Genomic DNA, 22,611 nt, shown 5'->3' on the forward strand with positions numbered 1-22,611 from the left:
TTCAGAGATGTCTTAAGCCAGTAGGCACCCAGACACCAGAAAAAGGAGAGCAGCACAGGAAGTTGAGTCTACAAGAAGGCAGAGCAGAACTGACAAGATTGATTTGTATGGCTAATCCCCAAAGCAACAAGGGCAGCCTCCGCCCCCACCACCATTTCCACCTACTGAATTCACATCACCCATTGCATTGACTGACAGGGCAGACGTGTCCAGTAAGAGAGAACATAGGATGAAGAAGCCCAACAGCCCCTCTCTCTCTGCCCAGTGGCATTTGCTTTGCACAACCATAGGGTAGTGGTCCAATTGCTCCCTTCAGCTGCGGCAAGGTAACACCAGTGACAGATCGCTTCCCACACAACCTTCCATGGCCTGAGCCAGAAGAGCAAGCCACACAAGAGAAGAAGTACTACAACCCCAAACATGGGAACCTCAAAATGCCCACCACTCCTGCAAAAAAACCACTGGTGCCTATGTGATCTCATGACATCCAGAAAAACAGGTAAGTTGTTCTCCCCACCACCTGGCAAGCATGCTGCCATCCTCATAATCTGCTGCTGCCAGTGTGGTTTGTGCCTGTCTACATGTCCAGTCTCTGCTGCAGATGAGGGGACAGGACCGAGTGCCACAGAAGTTCCTCCTCAGCTCCTGCCCTGCATAGAGCCAACACAAACCTCTGCTGTGCATGGCCGACAGGTTCCACTGGCAACGTTCAACAGCCCCTTCACACCTGCCAGACTATATCTTAAAAACAACCAGCCGCACCTCTGACCTCAAGCTGCAGACGGCAGAGAAGAGATGCAATGCACAGATCTGAAAATATATGCAAAACACTTAAAAAAAACCCAATACATAAATGGATTTTAAAAATCTGATAAGGAGCAGAGATTGTGACTGTACATTGACCATTCCAGCCCTCTCTTCTTGCATACACACAGACACTTCTGAAGTTTCAGCTTGACCAGGGGCACAGAGGAGAAGCAGAGGTCCTCCTGTCCACCTCCTGCCTGAGCCAGGGCCCTGCCTGCCCACAAGGACTGGCCACAGTCATTCATAGTGGGTCCAGCTGATCTTACTGCAACATACCCGTGCTCTCCTGGAACTACCACATGCGGAAAACTCTGTCTTAGCATGGAAACCTCCAATGTTAGGTTATTTCGAGGTCTCTTTTTAAGGAGGCAGAGCAGCAGTGGAGAAGGAGGATTTTTAAAACCAGCAACCCTTCTGACACCAGGCAAACATAAGGCAAGGAGACAATTCAGGAAAGCAAATTCAGACTCTATCCTGCGCATTAAATGGATGCTGGGACAAAAGACAGCTTGGGCCGCATCTCGCCCTGGGTAAGTTATGTGCAACTCCACAGCAGCCACACTGGAGCCAGAGACGCAATGGCAGTGCCCTGGGGAAAGCCATGGCTTTTCACAGAGCAGCACAATCAGGAGGCACCTTTTCTGGGAGGCAAAGGGCTAAGCCAGACAGAGATTGTGAAAGACTTGGGCAAGAAGTGCATGTGGGGAAAGCAGAGGGGAGAAAAGGGCTCAGAGGAAAACCACGAAATTTCAATCAGCTTACCAACTGGGAATGATTACAGTTGCAAGGAAGATGAAAATTATTGCAGTTAATTGTTATGGCTCATGCCTGCCTAGTCACCAGTGATTCAGCAGGAACCTTCACCTTCAAAACATCCCAATTCCCTTCCAACTCTCCAATGGCAGGAGGGGAAAAATGAACAAAACTAATGGATGAGAAACCAGGGATAAAGCCCTGCCCCAGCAGAATTGGGGATAAGCCACCTCCCCTGCCTTGCAGAATATCCCACCTCTCCTCCAGCCCGCAGCAAGGCTAGGTGGGAACAACGAAGTCACACAAAGCAGCAGCTGCGCTCACAGGCGCTGAATTGCCTGCCAGACTGCACGTCTGACAAGCTTCAGAGGACACTGGGCACTGCTGACAAATGCATGTGCACATACACACACATATTTATATAAATGTGTTTGTAGGTGTATATAGAGACACTTATATACATATGGCTCCTGGCTGACTATAACACACGGAGTCCACATTTCTCCCTCCCTCTCTCCAAAACCACTCACTTCCCTAGAGGCAGGGAAGCAATGCCAGTAACACACCTACACGAAGCATTAAATCAACTGGGCTGGGAGTAGGAGTTGCAGAGCTGCGTTTTATTTCAGCACTCTTGGCAAACACCCGCTGAACACTGCAAATGAGCAGCAGCCCCAGGGGCTAGAGCAATGGGCAACTGATGATAGGAAGGCTGGAGGAATGAAAGGATCGCTGAGACAGTTCATGACATGAAAATGTGCTGATCAGTCAGACAAAGACTAAGAAGCAGTAGAAAATGGAGCCTTGAGTAGGACCTGGCCAGTCCCAGATGCAACCAAGAAGGACGGAGCAAACAGTCAGAACACAGCTAAAAAACTGAAGAGCTTTGCATCCAAGCAGGGAATACAACTTTTTCCAGGATGGATGCTACAGAATCATGGCATATGGTGTTAATTCTTGAGAAAGGACTTGTCTCTATATGCTGAGGTCTCCTCCCAAAGTTACAGCTGTCACGGGCACATCAACAAGTAGAAGAGAACAACCCTCTGTCCTGACAGACCAGCCAAGACACCTGCTTCAGGGATCTCCTGCTCCCCAGTTGTGCTCCACCCCTCTGCTCGCTCTCAAGAGCCAGTCCCTGTCCGATCAGCATCTGGCTGACAGCCCCGGACCTGCCATTCTCAGCAACAGGCCCTAAGCTTTGCACTGAGTCTGAAAGGCCTTGGGCTCCCTGGCCTTGCTCACTCTGAACTTCTCTTGACCTGCCTGCAGCTCTGTTTTACTTGGTTGAGCTGTGACAGCAACTTCTAACTGACCAGGTGTCTATGGCTAATTTGTTTTACTTCTGTTTATCTTTGTGTGATACAACTATAGTTTTATATAAATAACAGTAACAAGCACTTATTTCATGTAGACTGGGATATTTACAACTAACACAAAGATGTAGTGGAGAGAAATGCAGGCCTGGTATGATTAGAGTCCTTGAGAAGTAGAGAAGCGGGATGCAGCGCAGAGGGGTGCGGGCAGGGGACGATAAGAGAGGAGACGTGCTTGGCACAGGAGACCCCACAGCTGTGAACAAGTCACCTGCGATCCACTAAAGAAACACAGATCTAGAGCTGAACAAAACAGGTTTAAGGGATTAAAAAAAAAAAAAAAAAAGGAAATAATATCCAATGTGCATGAAAGACACTATACATAGTGAATTCGGAAGCAGCATGGAGCTGCAGACCAACCATGAAAGTGAAAGGTGTTAAAGTGTGTTAGTGAACCTGCACAAAATGACCCAGGTGGACCCTGGACAGAAGAAGAATCCAGTAACATCCACATCATACTCCTCCCAGTGAAGGGCCACAGAGGCCGAAGATTTACAGTGTTGCCCTCCAATGACTGACTTTATGATCCAGAAGAGCAACATACAGGTGAGCCTAACACCCAGAAAAACATCTAGAAATGATGAAACGTGTTACAGTTTTAGTTGCATTATCACAACTACTGAGAATTTTTCTATATAGAACTATTGTAATGCATTATTATTTTTTTGTGTTCTGGAATAATTAGTGGTGGAGTAAAATGATTCTTTAATTAGAGTGTTAAGAATTCAGTTATACTAACAATAAATTATTGCCTTTTTTTTATACACACACACAGAGCCCTTATCTATAAGGGGAGTGCTTCCTTTTTGCCCATAAACAACACTGAGTGTAACAAGACCAAAGAGGAGTGCCTCAGGGAAAAGAAAATGCAGAGGTCTAGGAGAAAGGGAAGAAATGAAAGTCAAGTTGAAGAAAAAAGAAATAAAAAAAAATTTAAAAACCTCAGGCAAATAGCAGTTCAGAGGGAAAGGCAAGAAAGAGATAAGGAGAAGCAAAAACTACAATATCAAATCTGCCATCAAGTGCTGAGCAAATCCAGCTCTCCAGCCCAACGGTGTAACGAGAGTAAATGGGAGCTCTCCCAAAAGTCACCATGAAAGGACTATGCAGCTTCCTGCAGAGATTCACAGACCCGGCTGGGTTTACACAGGAATATCTGGCTCTGCACTTCAGGTCTGCACCGACTTCTCTGCAAGAGCAGTTCCCACCACACCACAAAGCCTCAAAAGCTGAGTGTTTTCCTTTACAATCAAATCCCAAAGGAAAAACACATCCCACTTGCAAGCGATTGGCCAACACCTCTGTTTCCAGCAGCAAGTGCAGCCAGAGTATTTTTTCATTGTGCCTGTGCAGCTTGGGAGCAGGGAGAAATATCAGATCTATACATCAAACTGATCATATGGGGCAGACCAACATGACAGCTCATGGCAAATGCCTCAGGGCTTTAATTGTTTTACCATGAGCAAGCAGTGCAGTCAATATTAAAGTGGCATCAATCAAAGGAGCAAAAAAAAAGTAATACAATTCAATCCTCACCCCATTCGCATCTAATTAACCTCCAGAAAGAAGCAGACTGCGGCATGTCTGTCTCCCAGCCTCCTCCCCACCACCATGTCCCTGATGAGGATGGCCAGGGGCTGGGCAGGCCCCTCCAGTGCCCATTGACCTGTGGTTGATCTCTCGGGTGTTCCAGAGCAGACGCCAAAGCCCCCACTGCGGCAGGGAAACTGGAGCAGCATTTCCCCTTGAACGCTTCAGTAAGCGCATCTCTGTAAGATCGTCAGAGACACACAAAAAAAAACCCAAACACACTTCTTCGAAAGCATGGAGTTAAAGAATCATCCGCTCAACCAGTCAGTTGTTTTCTGCTCCTCCAGGCATGGGCACAGCTCACAGGTGCCTGAGGCTTCAGGCTGCCAGGGCTTGCAAAAAGGTAATAAATTCTCTGCCAACCATGTCTATCTGGAGCCCTAAGAGGTCAGGCTGGCAGGTGCTGAAAGAAGGGGCAGGGGGGAGTCAGCTTCTCTCCACAGTGCCACAGCCCTGGAGAAGCCCCCTGTGGCTCCCGGGCTCAAACATCCAGAGCTCTTGCCGGCTCCCTGCCCCAGCACCACCGCTGCACAGACCTTGCCACACTGGCAAAATTCAATTCTGCCTATGTTAGCTTTTTAGGAGCCTTGTGATGGTTCTGGCTTTAATGGAAGATGAGCATTTACCTCTGCCTGTATCTCAGCATAATATTGAGAATTTTAAAGGCACTAAAATTTTTCCTCAGAGTAGCTAATGAACATCAGTTGTCAACAGATCTGAAAAGACAGCTTTCCTGGAAAGAGAAGCAAACATGATAAAGCTCAGCTTTACTTTCCTCATATATATACATCTCTTGTCACAGAGTAACGTGGCCAGGTTAGAGTCCAAGACTAAGAAGCATTAGGTCAGCACTGTGAAAGTGGAGCAACTGACACCAAAGGCAAGGCAGTGGCTGGATCAGTTCTGTGGGCCCTTGACTACCAGCCAAAAGAACCAGGTTCGGGTGCAAAACAGGCCAGTGCACGTGCGTGCACATTGCAAGGAATGGCTGCCAGCACCAGCCAGCAGGAAGGGCCACGTCCTACGCCTGGTTCCTAAGCAATAGTGAGGGCACTTCTGGGCATGCTTACAATAAACAAAATACACCACTTCTTGGCACTTCTTAGCTATGCCTAAAATGATGCTCTTTCACCTTCAACTTGTTGCCTTTCTGATCTGACTGAAACCTGAGACCATCTACAGTGCCAGATCCTCCAGGAAGAGGAAAATGATCCACTCCCTGTTGTTCACACCTGGTGACAGGGTATGTCCTTTGCACTGCATGCACTTCTTTTAAGTTAAACTCCACGATTTGTGTTGAGGTTGCCAGGAGACACAGTGCCTGTTTTGAGATTCTTAGAAAGGGTGGAGCTCAGCTGGGGAGACTGGTATCTCATTTTCATCCCAGACTTCACCATTCAGTCCCTGTTTCCCCCCCCCCAACTCGTTCTTATGCAAGCACAGGACTTGGCTCAGGAACAAGCCATGTTGCTGCACCAAGGCGCTGGTTGCTAGGAGATGCAAGCACTGGAGAGACACAGAGCAGGTAGAAAAGAGAGCAGGTTGCTACCTGCAGGTACATGGCCTTTGGGGCACTCCTGTTCTATGCTATCCCGCTCCTTTCTCAGGCAACGGGCAAACCCTGGGGGGTTGCAGAGCATCAATCTGAGAAAATGCCTACATGTTCCAAAATAGCCAATGTAGTGTGAACTTTGCAACTGCTCCTCTTCCCTATTCCACTAGCGTGCAGTAGCTTTCCAAACCTGTGAAAGCTTCCCACTGCAGAGCTCTAACAGAGTGTTCAGCTCTGTTGTTAAATAAAGCAGACGTGCTTGTTCTCTCACTTCAATTTCTTTGCACATAAACTACAAGTGACCCTCACCATGGGACTGCTTTTATTTTTTGCGCCAACTCCCCCTCTTCTTTTAAATAGCCACTTCCCTTTCATTCACATGCTGGTTAATGAGATCAAGCACTAAGTAATAAATTAACCATCTACAAGGGATTATTTCTAGCTTGCCCCCAATTTAAAAATCAAATGCAGCTGGTATAGTGAAAGTGTGAGGACAGTCAGCATTTTTCTTAATAAGGCAGGTTAAAATCAGATATGACCAATATAATCATTAAAACAGCAACTGTTGTAGCTATTCTGACAGGCATGATAACACTCTCATGTTGAGGGAACTGGAATATTTGCCCTGGAACTAGGATGGAAGAAGTAACAAGCACATGTAGTTCTCCTTAATATGGTTTGTCAGGCAACCCAACCAGCAGCAAACCCCCAGGACTCCTCCAAGAAGCTCTAACCTTCCCTGCACACAGCCTCAGGAATCCAGCACAGGGAAGCTTCAAGGGCAGTTAAGTGCATTTTCTTTGTCACAAGAATTTTCATTGCAGCCTTGCAAAGATAAAAGCATTCCCATTTCCCTGCTCTTGCTTTCTTCATCACTAACATTTTTGGCAACAGCAAGAATCCACACTCTAACATAAACTTTCTTGAGGGCTCAGCTAACACTCCTGGCCTCCCAACACACAGTGCACAGCCAGTGCCTGGACCTGCCACACCAGCTGTGTGAGACAGCGTGGGACTGAAGCTACCTAACTAGACCTGACCTACCCACACCGCCAAACTTTATTTACGGCTCACTCCCAGCGCTGCAGTATCACACACAGGGGAAAAATACCCTCTCCAGGATTTCCATCATGGGAGGTAAGAGCACACTGACACTGCCTGCATGCACACTGCAGGTGGGAGCCTTCCTTGGCCCAGAATAAGGGTCCTGCAATTCATTCTTACACTGAAAACTATCCTCCCCAATTTTGTTGTCAGTTAAGTGCAAAAATGGCTTATACTTAATTGTGTGCCATGCTGTGGTACTGAAGAGTCAGAGTTCAAAGGCATATAGAATAGAAGAGGGGGGGAACAAGAAAAGCTGTTACTTAGTACTTTTAAGTAATCTAAGAAATTGCTCTTATGTTAAAAAATAAAAAAAAAAAATAAAAAAAAAAAAAGCAAAATGCACAACTGAGAAGATGTCTGTGTAGAGCTCCCTTCTACAAAACCATTCTGAGAGCATTTCTTTCCACCACTGCCCCATTCTGCTCTCCTCTTTCTGTCAAGAACTAAGTTTGCTCAGCGCTGGGAACAGGTACAAAGGAGGAGGCAGAGGAGTAGGCAGCATCTGGAATTCCTTGCCTGAATCACATCTTCACCTTTCTGTGCATATACCTACCACAACATCCTCTGAGCCCATGTTCCATGCATGGAACCAGCTATGGGACGTTCAGCAGGAGCAGCACAATGAAGAGGCTCTTAAGAAGCAGCACAACATGTCTTTGTGGAGTCTACTGCCTTGAAGGCTGGCTAGTATGTGGTGTTGGGAGAAGAGTGTGCAAATTAGCAAGGGTAAGGATTGCTGTACAAGAAAGAACGCTTTAAATAACCTTTTTTTTTTTTTCTTTAAGTCACCTGTTTAATACCCAAATCCTATTATCTACAGTTCTATAATAGTGAAAATAGAAAACTGTTAATTATTATTTTTAGAAAATGGTGCTACCTGGGAGAAGCAAAGTGATTTTTCTCTACCACCCAGTCCCATGGCAGACTAAAAATAGAGAAAAAAAGTCTCAGTTCTCCATGCCCTACAATACATTGCCCCTTCCCCACTTTTTTTGAGAAAAGTCTTCCTGTCCTTCAGCCAAACTCTCAGTGTCATCCCAAACACAGAACAACATATAGAACAAATATAGAACAACATACTTCTAGTGAGACTCTACCTGGAGTCCTGTGTCCAGCTCCGGAGCCCTCAGCACAGGAAAGACATGGACCCGTTGGAGAGGGGCCAGAGGAGGCCACAGAAATGATCAGAGGGCTGGAACAGCTCTGCTGTGAGGACAGACAGAGAGAATTGGGGTTGTTCAGCCTGGAGAAAGCTCCAGGGAGACCTTCTTGCGGCCTTTCAGTACTTGAAGGGGGCTTATATGAATGATGGTGACAGACATTTTAGCAGGGCCTCTTGCAATAGGACAAGGGGCAATGGTTTTAAATTCAAGCGGGGGAGATTTGGACTAGATACAAGAAAGAAAATTTTTACAATGAGGGCGGTGCAACACTGGCCCAGGTTGCCCAGAGAGGTGGTAGATGCCCCATCCCCGGAGACATTCCAGGCCAGACCGGATGGGGCTCTGAGCAACCTGATCTAGTTGAAGATGTCCCTCCTCATTGTAGGGGGGTTGGACCAGATGACCTTTAAAGGTTCCTTCCAACCCAAACTGTTCTATGATTTTCCTGCCCCAGTGCTGTAATTTTGAAGGTGGGAAGGAAGAATAGAGTTACCAGCTCATCTCTGAACTGAACCCAGTTTTCTGCTCAACTCAAAGCAGGCTTGCCCATGTCCCAAGGTGATGTTCTCAGACTATTTGTTCTGGGGAAAGGTACCCGATCCCACTCATACACTCCCTGTCTCCACAGAATTCCTGGTGAACCGAATTTATGAAACGTTTCCCAAAATGCTTCACTGCAATTGCACCATTCCCTTGAAAAACTCTCAATTCAATCTAAATGTCAAAACCCACCTGGCAATCTAAACAGGTCAAGGATTCCTGTTGTGGTTTTCAGAGGTTTGTTTGGGGGTTTTTTTGTTTGTTTTTTTGTTGTTGTTTTGTTGTTTGCTCCTTTTTTTTTTAAACGTCAGCAAACTCTGCTACCAAGGGTCACCCGATTTCAACTTTGATACAACCCTAGACAGCAGGTCCTGCCCATCAGCAGGATGGGTCCTCCCATGGGATGGGCTGCAAGAGGAAGCACAGGCTGCTCCATGCTTGGGGGGTTCTCTAGCAACAGAGGGATGCAGCCGCACACTCCTATGCTGAGAACAGCTGCAGAGTCCGGCCCTTTCCTGGTGCCAGACAGAAAGGAGGAAGCACAGAGCCATGGATGAGCACAGCCTCGCCCCAGATAGGATGGGGTGTACAAAGGAAGCACTTTGGGAGAAGGAGCTCATATCAGATGGCTTCTGCAGAAAGACAGGGGATAAACAAGCCTGTTGGTACCTGGAGGACTGAGGGAGGATGCCATATCAGACCTACTCCTGCTGTCAGATCCTCAAATAGTAACTGTGGGACAAAGTGTCACATTTCATCTGTATTTCTCTCAAGGCTGTAGCAGCTGGCTACAGAAGAGCAACTCACCCCCTTGTAACCTGAAGGCTGGATTAGCATATGGCACTCTGGAGACGTAACCAGAAGCTCTGTGTACATCAAAACAACAGCTCTACGTACAACAAGATGGTAGCTTGTCTTAAAGGGAGCTGGCAACACCAAACATCAGCACTGCCTGGACTAGTTTTTCAACACCAAGTGAGACACAAGGTCCAATGTCACATAGGGTCTATAGCCAAGCACCCCACAAGATTCCCGCTGTCCGCCACAAGAGCTTCAACTCACTCCACTCCTGACAAAAATGGCATTAACCACCTCCCCAGGCAGCAGCTGAGCTCTTGGAGTCAAGGGCTCACACTCCCAACCCCTTCCCTCCAGCAATCTCACAGCACCCCAATGCTGCAGGCTTCAGGGCATGCAGCACAAATGGCAGCACTTTTGGCAGAGACTTAAAACACAGTCTCCTCCCTCTGTTTAGTAAGAAGCTTTTCTGTGCAGCTATTTTGAGGTTTTGTCCTATTTTTCTCCTTTTTCTGTTGGGCAGCGGGTTTGCTGCAGGTCTGGAGCTTTGCAGCTATCTCATTATTTAAGACTACCAAATATTACATCCTCAGTTGTTTGTCACAGGTATAATTTTAAATTAACTAGACATGACATCAAAAGCTCCCCCCCTGCCCCCCCCACACACACATGGGGGCTGGCTGATGGAAACTGCCTGAAAGTCAATTTGACAGGCTCAACTCCATTCTGCTAAGGATGGAGTTTGCCTGCAGCTCTAGGTGGTCACCAGTACCATTTCTTTTGCTTCTTCATCTCCTCTTCTGCCAAACCAAGTGAGATTACAACTAAACTGGATCAATACACATCCATTCAGCAAACAACTCTATGTTTTAGGTGCAGTTTTTTTAGAGACATATGGATGCAACATGGAAGAGACTCCAGCACTCACAAAAAAAGGAAACAAAGAAAAAAACAACATAGAAATTCTTGCCTAGCTCTACAGGCATGTGGAAACAGCTCAGACCAGTAAGATATCACCTACTCCACTAGACAGGGTCTCTTCTCTCTGAAGTGCAATGATGCGAGTTGAGGACTGGACCCAGCTGCTACCTAGATGTGAAAAGGGCAATTGCTCCAGCACCGCAGGATTATTACCTGTGAATCTCACAGGTGAACAACAAGAGAGCAGGGGAGAGGCCATAGCCCCCGTAAACCCACCTCTGCAAAATAAAACAAAGTAATGATTCTTTGGCCTGAGAATAAAGCACTCTTCCAGAGGGGATCTCCATTCTTTTGTCCCAAGTGCAAAGAGTTGCTCACTTGCCAAGAAACTAAGACTGCATTAGCCTTCCTCAGCCCACCCTCCCTGACTAATCTACACTAATAAAAACAAGGAGTACAAGGAAGTCTTTTACGTTTCAGGTCTTCATGTCTCAGTGCAGCTATGTTCCCTTCCCTCCAGAAAGTATTTAAAATGGAGAGATTAAGAGTTAAACAAAGTATCCTTGCTTCTTTCTGAATGTTCTGCTATTGCCAAGGAAAGGAAAGGGAAGAGAAGGAAGGGTTTGGTTACTTTTCATTATTTTTTTGGACACTTTCAGGACACTGAAACCTGGAGTTGTCCCCTCTTGGCACAGAAAAATCGGTTTGGTTGTAATAGCCCAACTCAAACCCAGCTCTTCAATGCAAATTGTGTTTCACAATCTCAATGAAGGGGATTTTCTTATCTTCCTTTCTGGGTTCAACACCACAGTTGTGCCAGCTGGAAAATCTTCCCCCCAGATGGCAGGTAGAAGCACAGCAGGCTCACACAAGAAACACGTTAAGAGTCCAGAATCCTGGGATACAGGGAGAGTAAAGACACCTAAGTCTTGAAAGGCAACTGTCCCATTTTGAAGAGGATAAAGCAAGCTGCCTCTGGTGTGACCAAAGATGCTGAAATTTGCTTTGAACGATAGATGAGAAATTATCTTCATTTTAAGGTAGGTTTCTGTAGTCTTTACAACACCACAGAATTCTCCTTTAGAAAAAGAACATACAAAGTTGGCCCAAAAATTCTCCTTCAGAAGTTTAGGTCAAGTAAAATAGAAGGAGCCAGTACCCACAGTACTAGATCTATCTACTGGCAACCCAGGAGTTCAAGTATTTCAGTATCCCTGTTGTATCCATTGAAATTGCATTTGGGATACAGTTCAACAGCTGTAGGGAAAAATTAATTAAGAACTGTACCTGCACAGAGCAGCAGAGCTTTGCACAAACTGCACATATATCAAAAGGTACACTGGGCCTATAAATAAGTCGATTCCTTCTGTGTACCTACATCTTTCTAAAGGCAACCACCTTTGTGGCATCCAAGCAAAGTGATCAATTAGATAAGAAAAATATGCTCTGAAATAAGGCAAGAATACTTGTAATCTTACAAATTAGGATTTTGTTGTCCCTGTAGCCACCAATTCTAACCTAGCCACAATGGTTGTAACTCTTGACAGAACAGTGCTTTGCCTTGTTCACCAGCAGTCATCTACTAGATCTGCCTCTCACAATTCACTCCTGTACCCCACTGACCAAAGCCTTCCACTTTAAAGAGGAAACAAAGAGCAAGGCAACATTGTGTCTGGTAAAGTTATGCAATGTTTATCCTAAATGTTATTCTTCCATTGTAGGTCATATGCAGCTTAAAGTAAAGGGAAATTGTTCTAAGATTATAATTTATTATGTTGTGCAGTAATCTATCTATATAATGATGGAAAATTATGATTAAAGTTTTCCAAAAGACTCCACATGTGGATGGCTGGAAACCACTTAGCCTTACAGCCTATCTACCAGAACTGGAAAGAGGTATTTGGGAGCAAACCAACAACCACTTCTGGAAAAGAAAAATCCTCGCTCTTTCAGCTTCCTGTGGGATTTATCACTCAATTATGTGAGACAGGTCAACATGTGCTGAGCAGACTCCTGGCTGGATTAAAACCAATTCCCTCACTTCCCGCCGTGTTTCTCCCTTTCCTCCCTCCACTGTGACACAGACTGTGGTCACTGGCCTGTCAGTGCAGGACCTGACATTTCCCTCCCTGGGCCGGTGGACAGGGAGCCAGGAGGGGAATGACTCAGAAGAGCTGACAGAGTTAAGAGGCTTCTACTCAGTACTGCAAATCAACTGAGGAGTGGAACTGTGGGAGACAAAGGGAAATGAGGAGACTGTGGCTTGACTCTGCTGCAGTGCAGGTTGGCACAGGAGTGGCTGCTGCACTGACATCCAATGGGCACAGCACAGTAGCAGTAAAATAAAATTTAACCCAGGCAGACGTGCAGTTTTCTGATTGTGAACATATTAGACCACTATTCAGTTCTGAATATTAGTTGTCCTATCTCAAAAAACCCTCAAGGTGATAGAGCTGAAGCAAGAACAAGTCTAGCTCTTCAACAAGATCTTGTGGCAAAAAACAGCAGGAAAAAAGACTTCATCTTATCTCTGATTACAGAATCATAGAATGTCCTGAATTGGAAGGGACCCACAAGGGTCATCGAGTCCAACTTCTGTCCCTGCATATGACAACTCCATTGTTCACACCATGTGTTTTTTCCTAATGTCCAACCTAAACCTCCCCTGGCACATCTTCCTGCCATTCCCTTGGGTTCAGTCACTGGTCACTAAAGAGAAGAGTTTGGTGCTGCCCCTCCTCCTCCCCTTGTGAGGAAGCTGTAGCTGCCATGAGGTCTCCCCTCAGTCTCCTCTTCTCCAGGCTGAACAAACCCAGTGACTTTAGCAGCTTCTCATAGAGCTTCCCCTCCAAACCCTTCACCAACTTTGTAGCCTTCCTCTGGACACTCTCCAGCGGCTTTATATCCTTGTTATACTGTGGTGCCCAAAAGTGCACACAGTACTTAAGTACAGAAGACTGTATAGCTCCTTCTTTTATTGTCTCTCCCTTCCTATCTACAAACAAGAGTGATACATTCTGAAATAGCAGAGAATATAGGGGCATCCAAATAATTTGTTCAGCAGATGCACTGTGCACACACAGAGCTAGCCAGAGGGCTGCGTCTGTACTGGCTACATTCATTTCTGAGAGAAACCCAAAGAAACTTATTTCGCTATGTCTCAGACAGGATTCACTATATTAAACCCATGTCTGCCTTCAGCAGGAGTTGCTGTATGTAAAGAGCTATGCAAAGATCTGAAGGCCAGGGGAAGAATATGCAAGCTGAGACTGATCAAATTACATTGGCTATGCATCAAATACCAATTTCCCTAGCAAGCAACGCTAATGTGAAAAACCCCTGACTTCAATCAGAATGGCTGGGAATCCATGAGCAGAGGTAGAGAGAGGCTTAAGCTGGTCACAAAATAACAGAATAGTGTTTAAAAGACATTGCAGGCTGACGAGCACAAAGCACTCCTTTGCTGCTCCTATGTAAGAAAGAGCACCGGCTGCTCCCTCAAGCAGGCAAGTGCCTCACGTGAAGACAAGGCTCCAAACTAGCTATCATGACCAACTGAGAGCCAAGGAAAAAAGAATAAGGAGAAGCAAAATGGATCAGTCAGTCAGTAACACCAATCTACGAGGCCTAAAAAACAACAGCAAACACAACCCCTAAACAGATAAGCTGACTCCAGCTATCTGAGCAGCTGGTCTAGAATTTAAATGGATAGACACTGCCCTCTCCTTGGTTTTATTTTTTTCCTTTTTTAATGCTAGTCATCCTCAGAGGATTTTCTTAGCTTTGTTTCTCTTGTTTCTAGGAAACAGAACCTTAACTAGCTAGTAAAAAAAAAAAAAAAAAGAGAGAATAAACCAAAATGAGAGAAGGGCAGGGAAAAAGCAAAGAAGAAAAAAAAAATAAAGAAAAGGACAATAGAGCATCAGTCCTATCACAAGAAGGAAAAAATTCAGTATATTTCTGTTCCACCTCAGTCCTCCCACAAGACCAACTTCATTACTTACTGCGTAACCCTAACAGAGATCAAATTAAGCAACTTTGGGGTTATTTCACTTACCAACATAAGAACAGGTGAGTACTAGCTGCAGTTGTAAGACCTTTGGGGAGGATGTAATTTTCTCTCCTATGTTATCTCCAAAGACAACAGTCTTATATGAAGGTGATGGCCTAGAATATCTGTAGTATTTGGTGTCTTTAGCCTTTACGGCAGACATGAAGAATCTTAGCAGAAAAAGCATGAAGAAAAAGCCTTCTATAACACGAGCATCCCACCAAAACAGTACTGGGGTCAGCAAAGCTGCTGTCACACAATGCCAGAGGAAAAGCCTCATTAGGGTCAAAGAAGAGACAGGATGAAAGGCTCAAAAGCCAGTGAAAAGGAAAGGCAATAATAACTTAACGCTCAGCTCTTTGGCACCACTCTGGAGTTGGAATGAGCTTGGGATGCACTGGGAACTGCTTTTTTCATGAGATTCAGAAACTCCAGGAAATAGAAAATTCAGAAAAGCAATCATATTAAAGAAAAAAAAAATTGAAAACTAGAGACCAGAGTTAAGATTCTGCTCAAGGAAGGCCAAACTTTCTCATGCACAAGTCTTCATTCACGTAGTTATTTGTATGCCTGGCACAGATGAAGTCAGGATGCCTGGAGCAACTGTTTTGATCTCAACCAAATGAATCTAGGTATGTTGAAAGTGTTCTTAGGAAAATACAGATTTGTTACGTAAATTCAGATTTTAGAGGTAGGACAGACTGGAGGAGCAAAGCATCTGCATGTCAGGATTGCAAAACCTCAGTACACAAGCAGAGGGCTGAGGAGATGACCTGTAGCACAGCTGAAGATGACCAAGTTGCATGGCCAGGTCATGAACCAACTGTGCATGAGCCATATCCAATCTGCTACATCAGCCTCGTGTGAGAAGCTTTGGTGTCCAGTAAATTCAAACAAATAGGAACAAAAATAAATACAACAAAGCAAATGAACCAGAAATGCCAGGATTCTTGCAAATCACACAGGTGAGAGAAATTCACTGGAAATTAGGAAAAAAAAAAAAACAACCAACAACAACAACAAACTGAGCTTCCAACCACTTAGTAAGGTCTGCACCAGCACCCCTCTCATGTTTTGACTCCTTAATTAATGTTTTATTTGTTAGAGATCATCTTGACTGTGGCAAATCAGAGCAGCATCACAAAACAGGCCAGCCATGGCACTAAAGCAGCAAGTCATATAAGCCATTCAATTGTTACAACACAGATCTGGAATATTCCATAGGTTTCCTGTGCAGGCCATGAGATGCTACCACCAAGTAAGAACAGGAATTCCCCTGTAAGGCCCTAAGGAACCATATAACCTTTTAATTACCCAAAACAATTCCCAGGAGTACTCATGCGTGATTAAATCAATGTTAGGCATGCACAAGCTCATCAGAGGACACTGCTATTAGCAAATTTAATTTATCTTTAGCTATGCAAGAACCCAAAACAGCTGTTCACTGCACTTGTTTTCTTCTCTCCTTGCCCTCTTCAAACATGAACACAGTGTCAGAAAAGATGCAGAGGAAGAGGCAACACACACTGGAATATATTTGCCTGGCTCTAAAGAGTTCAAGCGTAAAGGACACTGTCAAGTGCAGATGCAGACTGCAAATTGTCTTCAGCTTAACCAATTGCCCGCTGACAGAACAAGAAGCAATGGGCAGAAGTTAAAACAGAGGAAATTACATTGGAACACAAGGTGGGGGAATAGAGACCCCACTTTTCTTTTATTCTTTTTTTTCTCTTTTTTTTTTCTTTTTAATGTGAAAGTAGTCAAACACTGAAACATGCTGCCCAGAGAGCTCCATCTTTGCACGTATTCAAAAGCTGCCTGACCACGGTCCTGGGCAACCTGTTCTAGGTGACCTTGCTTGAGCAGGCGGTTGGCATAGATGATCTCAAGAGGTCCCTCCCAACCACAAAGATTGTGGGATTCTGTGCACTTGGGTAACAGCAGGAAGGACAAAAATTTCTAGCCAGTTTTACTGACATCATCTCTCATTTTGGCCACAAACACAGAATCCTTAAGGTTGGCTAGCCTGTTTCTTGTACACTGGAAAATTCCATCTATAATTCTTGTGGAAGTTACTTTCTTCTAATTCCAGCTTTCATGTCTTAAGACTATGCCTATGCAGTGTCAGTTGGAGGTACTGCTCTTCATCTTCTCCTGTAGCTTGCTGAACAGCAAAATAAACTAGCTCAGAATAAAAGCCAAGCTCATACGGAATTCTACAACCCAGCCAGCTGGAGTATCCCCACATAGCACTACCTTAGGCAGTGAAGGTTTTTCATGAAGAGTCACTCTTCTGTCTTCCCAATCAGCTTCCACTACAGTACCATATCTTTTCATCTACACCACAGAAATACCCCATCTTAGCAGCCATGCAAAGTAAAATATTTTTCCTCCCTAGCTTTTTCAAAATGCAATCTATTATGAGACCTCTACCTGCCTCTTTCACAGTCCCTCAGAAATTTTTCAGGGCCTATGTTTTTTCAGACAAGTCCCATCCCACAGACCAGCAACTCTGCCATGCTCTGCTCCTCCACAGGTACATGCCCTTTGGGTGAGCTCCACCTTCAGCGAGATCAGGATCTGTTCTCAGATGTCTATGTTTTGCTAAACATGCAACTCACAAAGCCACCTCTCCAATCCTCAGCTATCAACTTTCTCTAGGTAGCTCTTTGCTGTCCATCAAAGTCTCCTTCTGGATATCTCTATTTGGACTTAGACCATGGTTGAGATATGTACTGTACTCCAGAGAACTCACATGGAAGGGACTGGCAACTTGAAATCTGTCTCTGCATTTGGATGAGAAACATGGTAGGTCATAAATTGCAGGGCTTATATAAGAAAGCTTTCGTCAATTCATTGAAAGCATCACCTGCTCCATTAGGTACTCACCGGTTTGAGCTTTGCATGGAGTTATGTGCAAGTTCACTACACTATAGAGTATAGTTAAAAAGCCCACAACTTAACATACAGTTTAGATACAGAAGAGGGAGAGCATTTCCATTAAAAGGCATCCTGTTAAAACTTGACAGGTAAAATGCAATCCCTCTCCCTTGCCACTCACGCTAATAGTGCAGAGTCTCATAATTCCCTGGTTTTAAAAGATAAAAGAGAGGTAAATAGCCTCCTTTTAGAGGACCATAGTGGAAATACTCCGAATCTTTATGTTGATACATCAGTGCTGGTTTACCTTAGCTTTGAAGAACATGGTTAGTGACTCACCCTGCCGGATAAGCAACGAGGCCAGTTCTCGGGTCACAGGCTAATCCTCTGCCTCCCGACACAGTTATCCCCAACACCTTCTCCAAAGTCACCTAGTGCACGTGAAAAAGAAAAAAAGAAGTATCATGAAATATGAGTGTAGTTCAAATGGACCCATCCACAGATGCTGATGGTCTGGTTCACAGTGGCACCGAGAAGAATCACAGCTCCTAGAAATTCACCAACAAGCAGTCAGGCACAGAAGCAACCCTGTTCAGTTTTCAACATATGCACAGTAAAATACTGCTGAGGTACAGAGAAGGAGTTATCAATCGCTTTGTCTATTCCAGAGCCTTGCAAAGTATTGCAAGGACAGAGGATTGCAAGCAGCAGATAGTACTGGTGAGAAGCTGAGTTTCATATTCACTGCCCAGCGATTCTCATCTTCCCAACAAGAGCAGCAAACCACTTTCTCCAGAGCTCTTTCTCAAAAAAACATTTCCAGGTTGACCCATTATCTCCACCATCCATCACAGATGGTTCAGGCTGGTCCCAGCCCTTTATTCCTATGAACTAAATAGTCAATTTTTCCCCACAGTACTTGAACTGAAAACCACATCTAATGGACCAGGGCAGCCCTCCCCAGGAATCTCAAGTGACAGAATAGCTTACATCACTGGGTTCATAAGCCCGCATGCCAATGACCCATGCAAAAGACAGTAATCCAAAAATGTTTTCTTTCCCCTCCAAGCAAAGACCTCAACTATTTTTAGGAAAATAAATGCAACTAGGAAGAGCTACTCAGAAGATATGAAGATTCATAATCGGGCCTCTGCAGCAAGAAGCCGGGAAAAGCAAAAACAAAAGGGGAAAGGAGAGGGACAGATGGACATGACACAACATTTTGGGGAGCACTCCCCATCAGAGAAAGCATCAGAATTTAGCAATTACACCAAAGCAAAAGGTTGCAGTGAGATTACACTGCACAAAATCTGGTTCATGGCATGAAAGGGTTCAACCTCTGAGCACAAATGGTTTCTCAGTCCTGGAGTTGTTTTGACCAACATGAAAATATTCTCTTTCCTTTACATTCACACAGCTTGATTTTATTTATTATATATTTGATGCATACATTCTTTCTCAGCATTGCTGTCCCTGCCAAACTCATGGATTTTACTGGGTCACAGTCTTCTGTTTTTAATTATCATCATCTAAGTTATATTTGCTTAAGGCCTTAAGGGTATGGACGTGGCATAAGAAGTTACTAATGTAATAATTACTACTATCTTTAATAGCTGCCCTGAAGATTAACATCTTGTATTTATACCAACAGGGTGCACAAAAGGCAGGGGCAGGGCAGGTTCCCCATGCCACCCTGACATGCAACTTACCAGACCCAAGGAGTTCGGTTGAAGAAACAAGGTCTCAAGGAGCTCATGGCCCAGGTTTCTAGCGAAGGTGACAGAAGTAACACCACACAAAGAACCACCTTGCTTCAACATGTAAAGCAGGGCTGAGGTGCCACCACTTAAAGTGAGCCATCCATGCTTCGGCTAGTTAAAATTTGGCCTGTCTTCAAACCAGTGACATGGGAAGTGGAAGATTTCATATCCCAGTCCATGGAACAACTTGGTATTTTTTCCCTTTTAGTAATAATATACCCTGGATATTTTGAGGTGGTATGGGGGAACATCAAATTGTCCCGTTCCCTTGCAAAATTAGTACCTCGGGAAACATGGCTTTTACAAAACTTCACTGGATTTTTGTTAAGTATAAGAACATACAATTAAAAATGCATTTACTGATCCACTGGTAAAAAAAAGGAAATAGTTTTGTTCTAACCTAATGTTGGAACAAAAATGTTGAGGGTGGAAGGAATAAGGGAGGATAGGGGGATATCTACTTTTCCAGGCTCATTAACAATACTTCAAAATACACTTTTTTTAAAGCAGCCTCACAAATGCAGAGAAAGAACTCAACACTTCTACTGCTGAGACTCCAGCTCATACCAGCAGTTTGCAACGCATCAAACTAAGAGAGGTTTAAATTCCTACAGAAACCACATTCCTACAGCAAAGGAGGAAGTGGAAGAGGCATGTGTCATTCAATTGCTCCGATCTAGATAAGGCACCAATTACTTGATGCTGTCAGCAAACATCAATTTAGCAATGTTGTGCTTAGGTTGCTCAGCACAGGGTTTAGCTCAGGCTGGCTGTAATTGGAACTGTCCTAAAAGGCATGGCTTGACCTTGGCTATGCAGCTATTCAGCAGCAATTCAGCAGCCTACTTTCACTAACTGGTACATTTTTGCTCTGCAAGGATGTCTATCAAGCCTATCAGCATGCAGTCTGACACCACAGCTGAGCTGATCTTACAGCTGCCTGCTCTGGAGGGGACAATCTCTTCCTCCCTCATCCCACTAGTCCCAATGCCACTCCCCACCACTTCCCATGTGTCAGCACCAGCATGGCAACAGCCTGCCCCACAGGCCAAACCAGCAGAGAAACATGTTGTAGATTTTGTTTTCTGTTTGCCAGCCTGGGGAAGCCACAGCAAGCTCAAAGCCAGGGAAAACAAAAACAGTTGCCTTTTACTGGCATCTACATCAGTCCAGTTGTACCTCTAAAACCCACCCTGTACTTGGTGGTGTGGGAAGATCTGTCACATCCTTGTCTTTAAGACTGAGAGAAACTGAGCAAGAGCACCAACTAATTCATTTGGCACTCTCACCCCACAAGCAGGACAACGTCATACTTGCTCCAGCTTCCTCTCGGACTCTAGGGTCTGTGGAGGCCTCATGCTGCTCTGCCAATAGACTACTTGTGACAATGTCAGCAGGTGGAAAGTCCACCTTTCTCCTATGGTCGGCACACAGCTTGAAACAAAAGGAGTAGCTCAGTCTTCAGGTTAAATTATTCTACTGCCAGCGAGCATCTTCTGGCCTCCAACAGATCACTCATTCCACTGGAAAAAGACAACAGCTATCAAAGCCATACCACTGGCATTGATGGACCTAAAGCCACAGAAACAGATACCTGTGTCAAGAGATTCATCATTAATTTTCTGAAAAAGACTTCCCACTTTTTGCACCTAGTCTTAGCTGTAATACCTTGCCAATGTAAAGAATCTGAAAAGCAATACCATGAGCCTATCCAACGGATGCTCTTACAACACTTCCATGTGATAATCCTTGAGTATTAAAACCAACTTGCTTCACAAAGGAGTACACACAAATTTAAAACTTGATCTTAGAATACTTGTGAGTTCCACTCCCATCATCCTGCCCACAATACACCACAGCTTTATCCCAACGACCAATCTCCAGACTAGGTGACATGAGGGCAAGACATAGTCAGTCACTTGCCACAAAACTTGACAGAAGAATAAAAACATTTCACAGAAAAAAAAAAACAATAGGCAACCATGCAGTACAAATTAGATTCCTCTCAACTTGCCAGCTAAAACAAAGAAATTATTCATATAGTAAATTAGGGCAGTAGTACACTGACTTTAATTTCCCAAACTAGAATTCAGATCTGTCAGCAAAGAGCAAATTTGTTGATACAAGTCCACCACTATCCCACTTCTGAAGTTACAACTTACAGCAAGGTAGGAACCCACTTCCTCCTGTGGCAAGCACAGCCTCCCAGTCCTACATGTCCATAACCACTGCCATTCAGACAAGCCTCTTCAGCACATCCCACTCAGAAACACCTTCCACACCTTTCCAAGTCTGATCTGAGATAATCACAGGACCTGGAGAGTTCCCCCTGCAGACCTGAGACACCATGTTCAGCACCAATAGCTCCCACGTTGGACAAATTTGCTTCCCACAGTCATCAGACATGTCACTCCTTGCTCTGGCCTTCACATGTGATCAATAGGCCACCTCACCACCCTCATCTAAGCCTGGACACAAATGCAAGATTAAACATGTCATTTTGTACACCCAGATGAGAGGCGCAGAGAGGAGGCTGGCTATCCACATTTGTTACAAGGCTTCTATTAATAATACTCGGCACTTTCAGTCAAGGTTCTCTAAGTGATTTTTCAAGCATTACTGCATCGACCTGCATGCAACACAGCTCACTTTGCATTGCAACTATGCTACCTGTAATCACCTTATCTTCATTACTTCAAGGTCAACCTTTTTTCAAAATTTGAAGGCTCAATACACAATCTTAGGCACCAAAGCTAGAATCAGCTACACAGCTAACACCTGTCTTGCAAAAACTGATATTCACCCATTTTACAGGCTTAAATCTAAATTTGGCTGCTTGGAGTTGCACCAACATGTAAAGAAATTTTAGTGCCTAAACAGATCACCAACCCTCTTCCTTCCATGTCAGATTGCAAGACCGTCAGATAGGTCCCACACCTGCTAGGACCAGACCAGCAGAGTCCTGGGCTGCAGGACTCAAGACACTGACAGGTATTCAAGGCAGCCATGCCCTCCCAGGGAGAGGGGCTTTGCTGCAGCCCAGTCCCACCTGGAAGCTGAAGGGCACGTCTGAGAGCAGCCCTTGCTTCCCTCAGGCACAGTCCCACGCAGCACAAGGGGAAGGCCCACACTCGTGCGACAAAACCATGCCACCTCTGCCTTACTACTGAGGTGCAGATAGATGATCCTTTCGGAAAGAATGGTCTAAAAAGTCCCTGCCAGACGTGCTTGTCTTTTCAGGAAACAAGATACATGACCAGCTGCTCCCAGCTCTCGGAGAGCAGGTTTCGTACTTGCGTGAGCTCCTTCTGTT

General features: G+C 44.9%; 1 protein-coding gene across 1 annotated transcript in view; it reads right to left on the reverse strand.

Annotated features, from left to right (window-relative positions):
* The window catches only part of MAPKBP1 (mitogen-activated protein kinase binding protein 1), a 97,974-nt gene that overhangs the window by 48,479 nt on the left and 26,884 nt on the right, over positions 1-22,611 (reverse strand). The window contains 1 exon segment of the mRNA XM_080345260.1: positions 17,878-17,969. Coding sequence (XP_080201386.1) covers positions 17,878-17,969 — 92 coding nt within the window.

This window comes from Nesoenas mayeri, assembly GCF_963082525.1.
Source record: "Nesoenas mayeri genome assembly, chromosome: 5".
Taxonomy (NCBI): Eukaryota; Metazoa; Chordata; class Aves; order Columbiformes; family Columbidae; genus Nesoenas; species Nesoenas mayeri.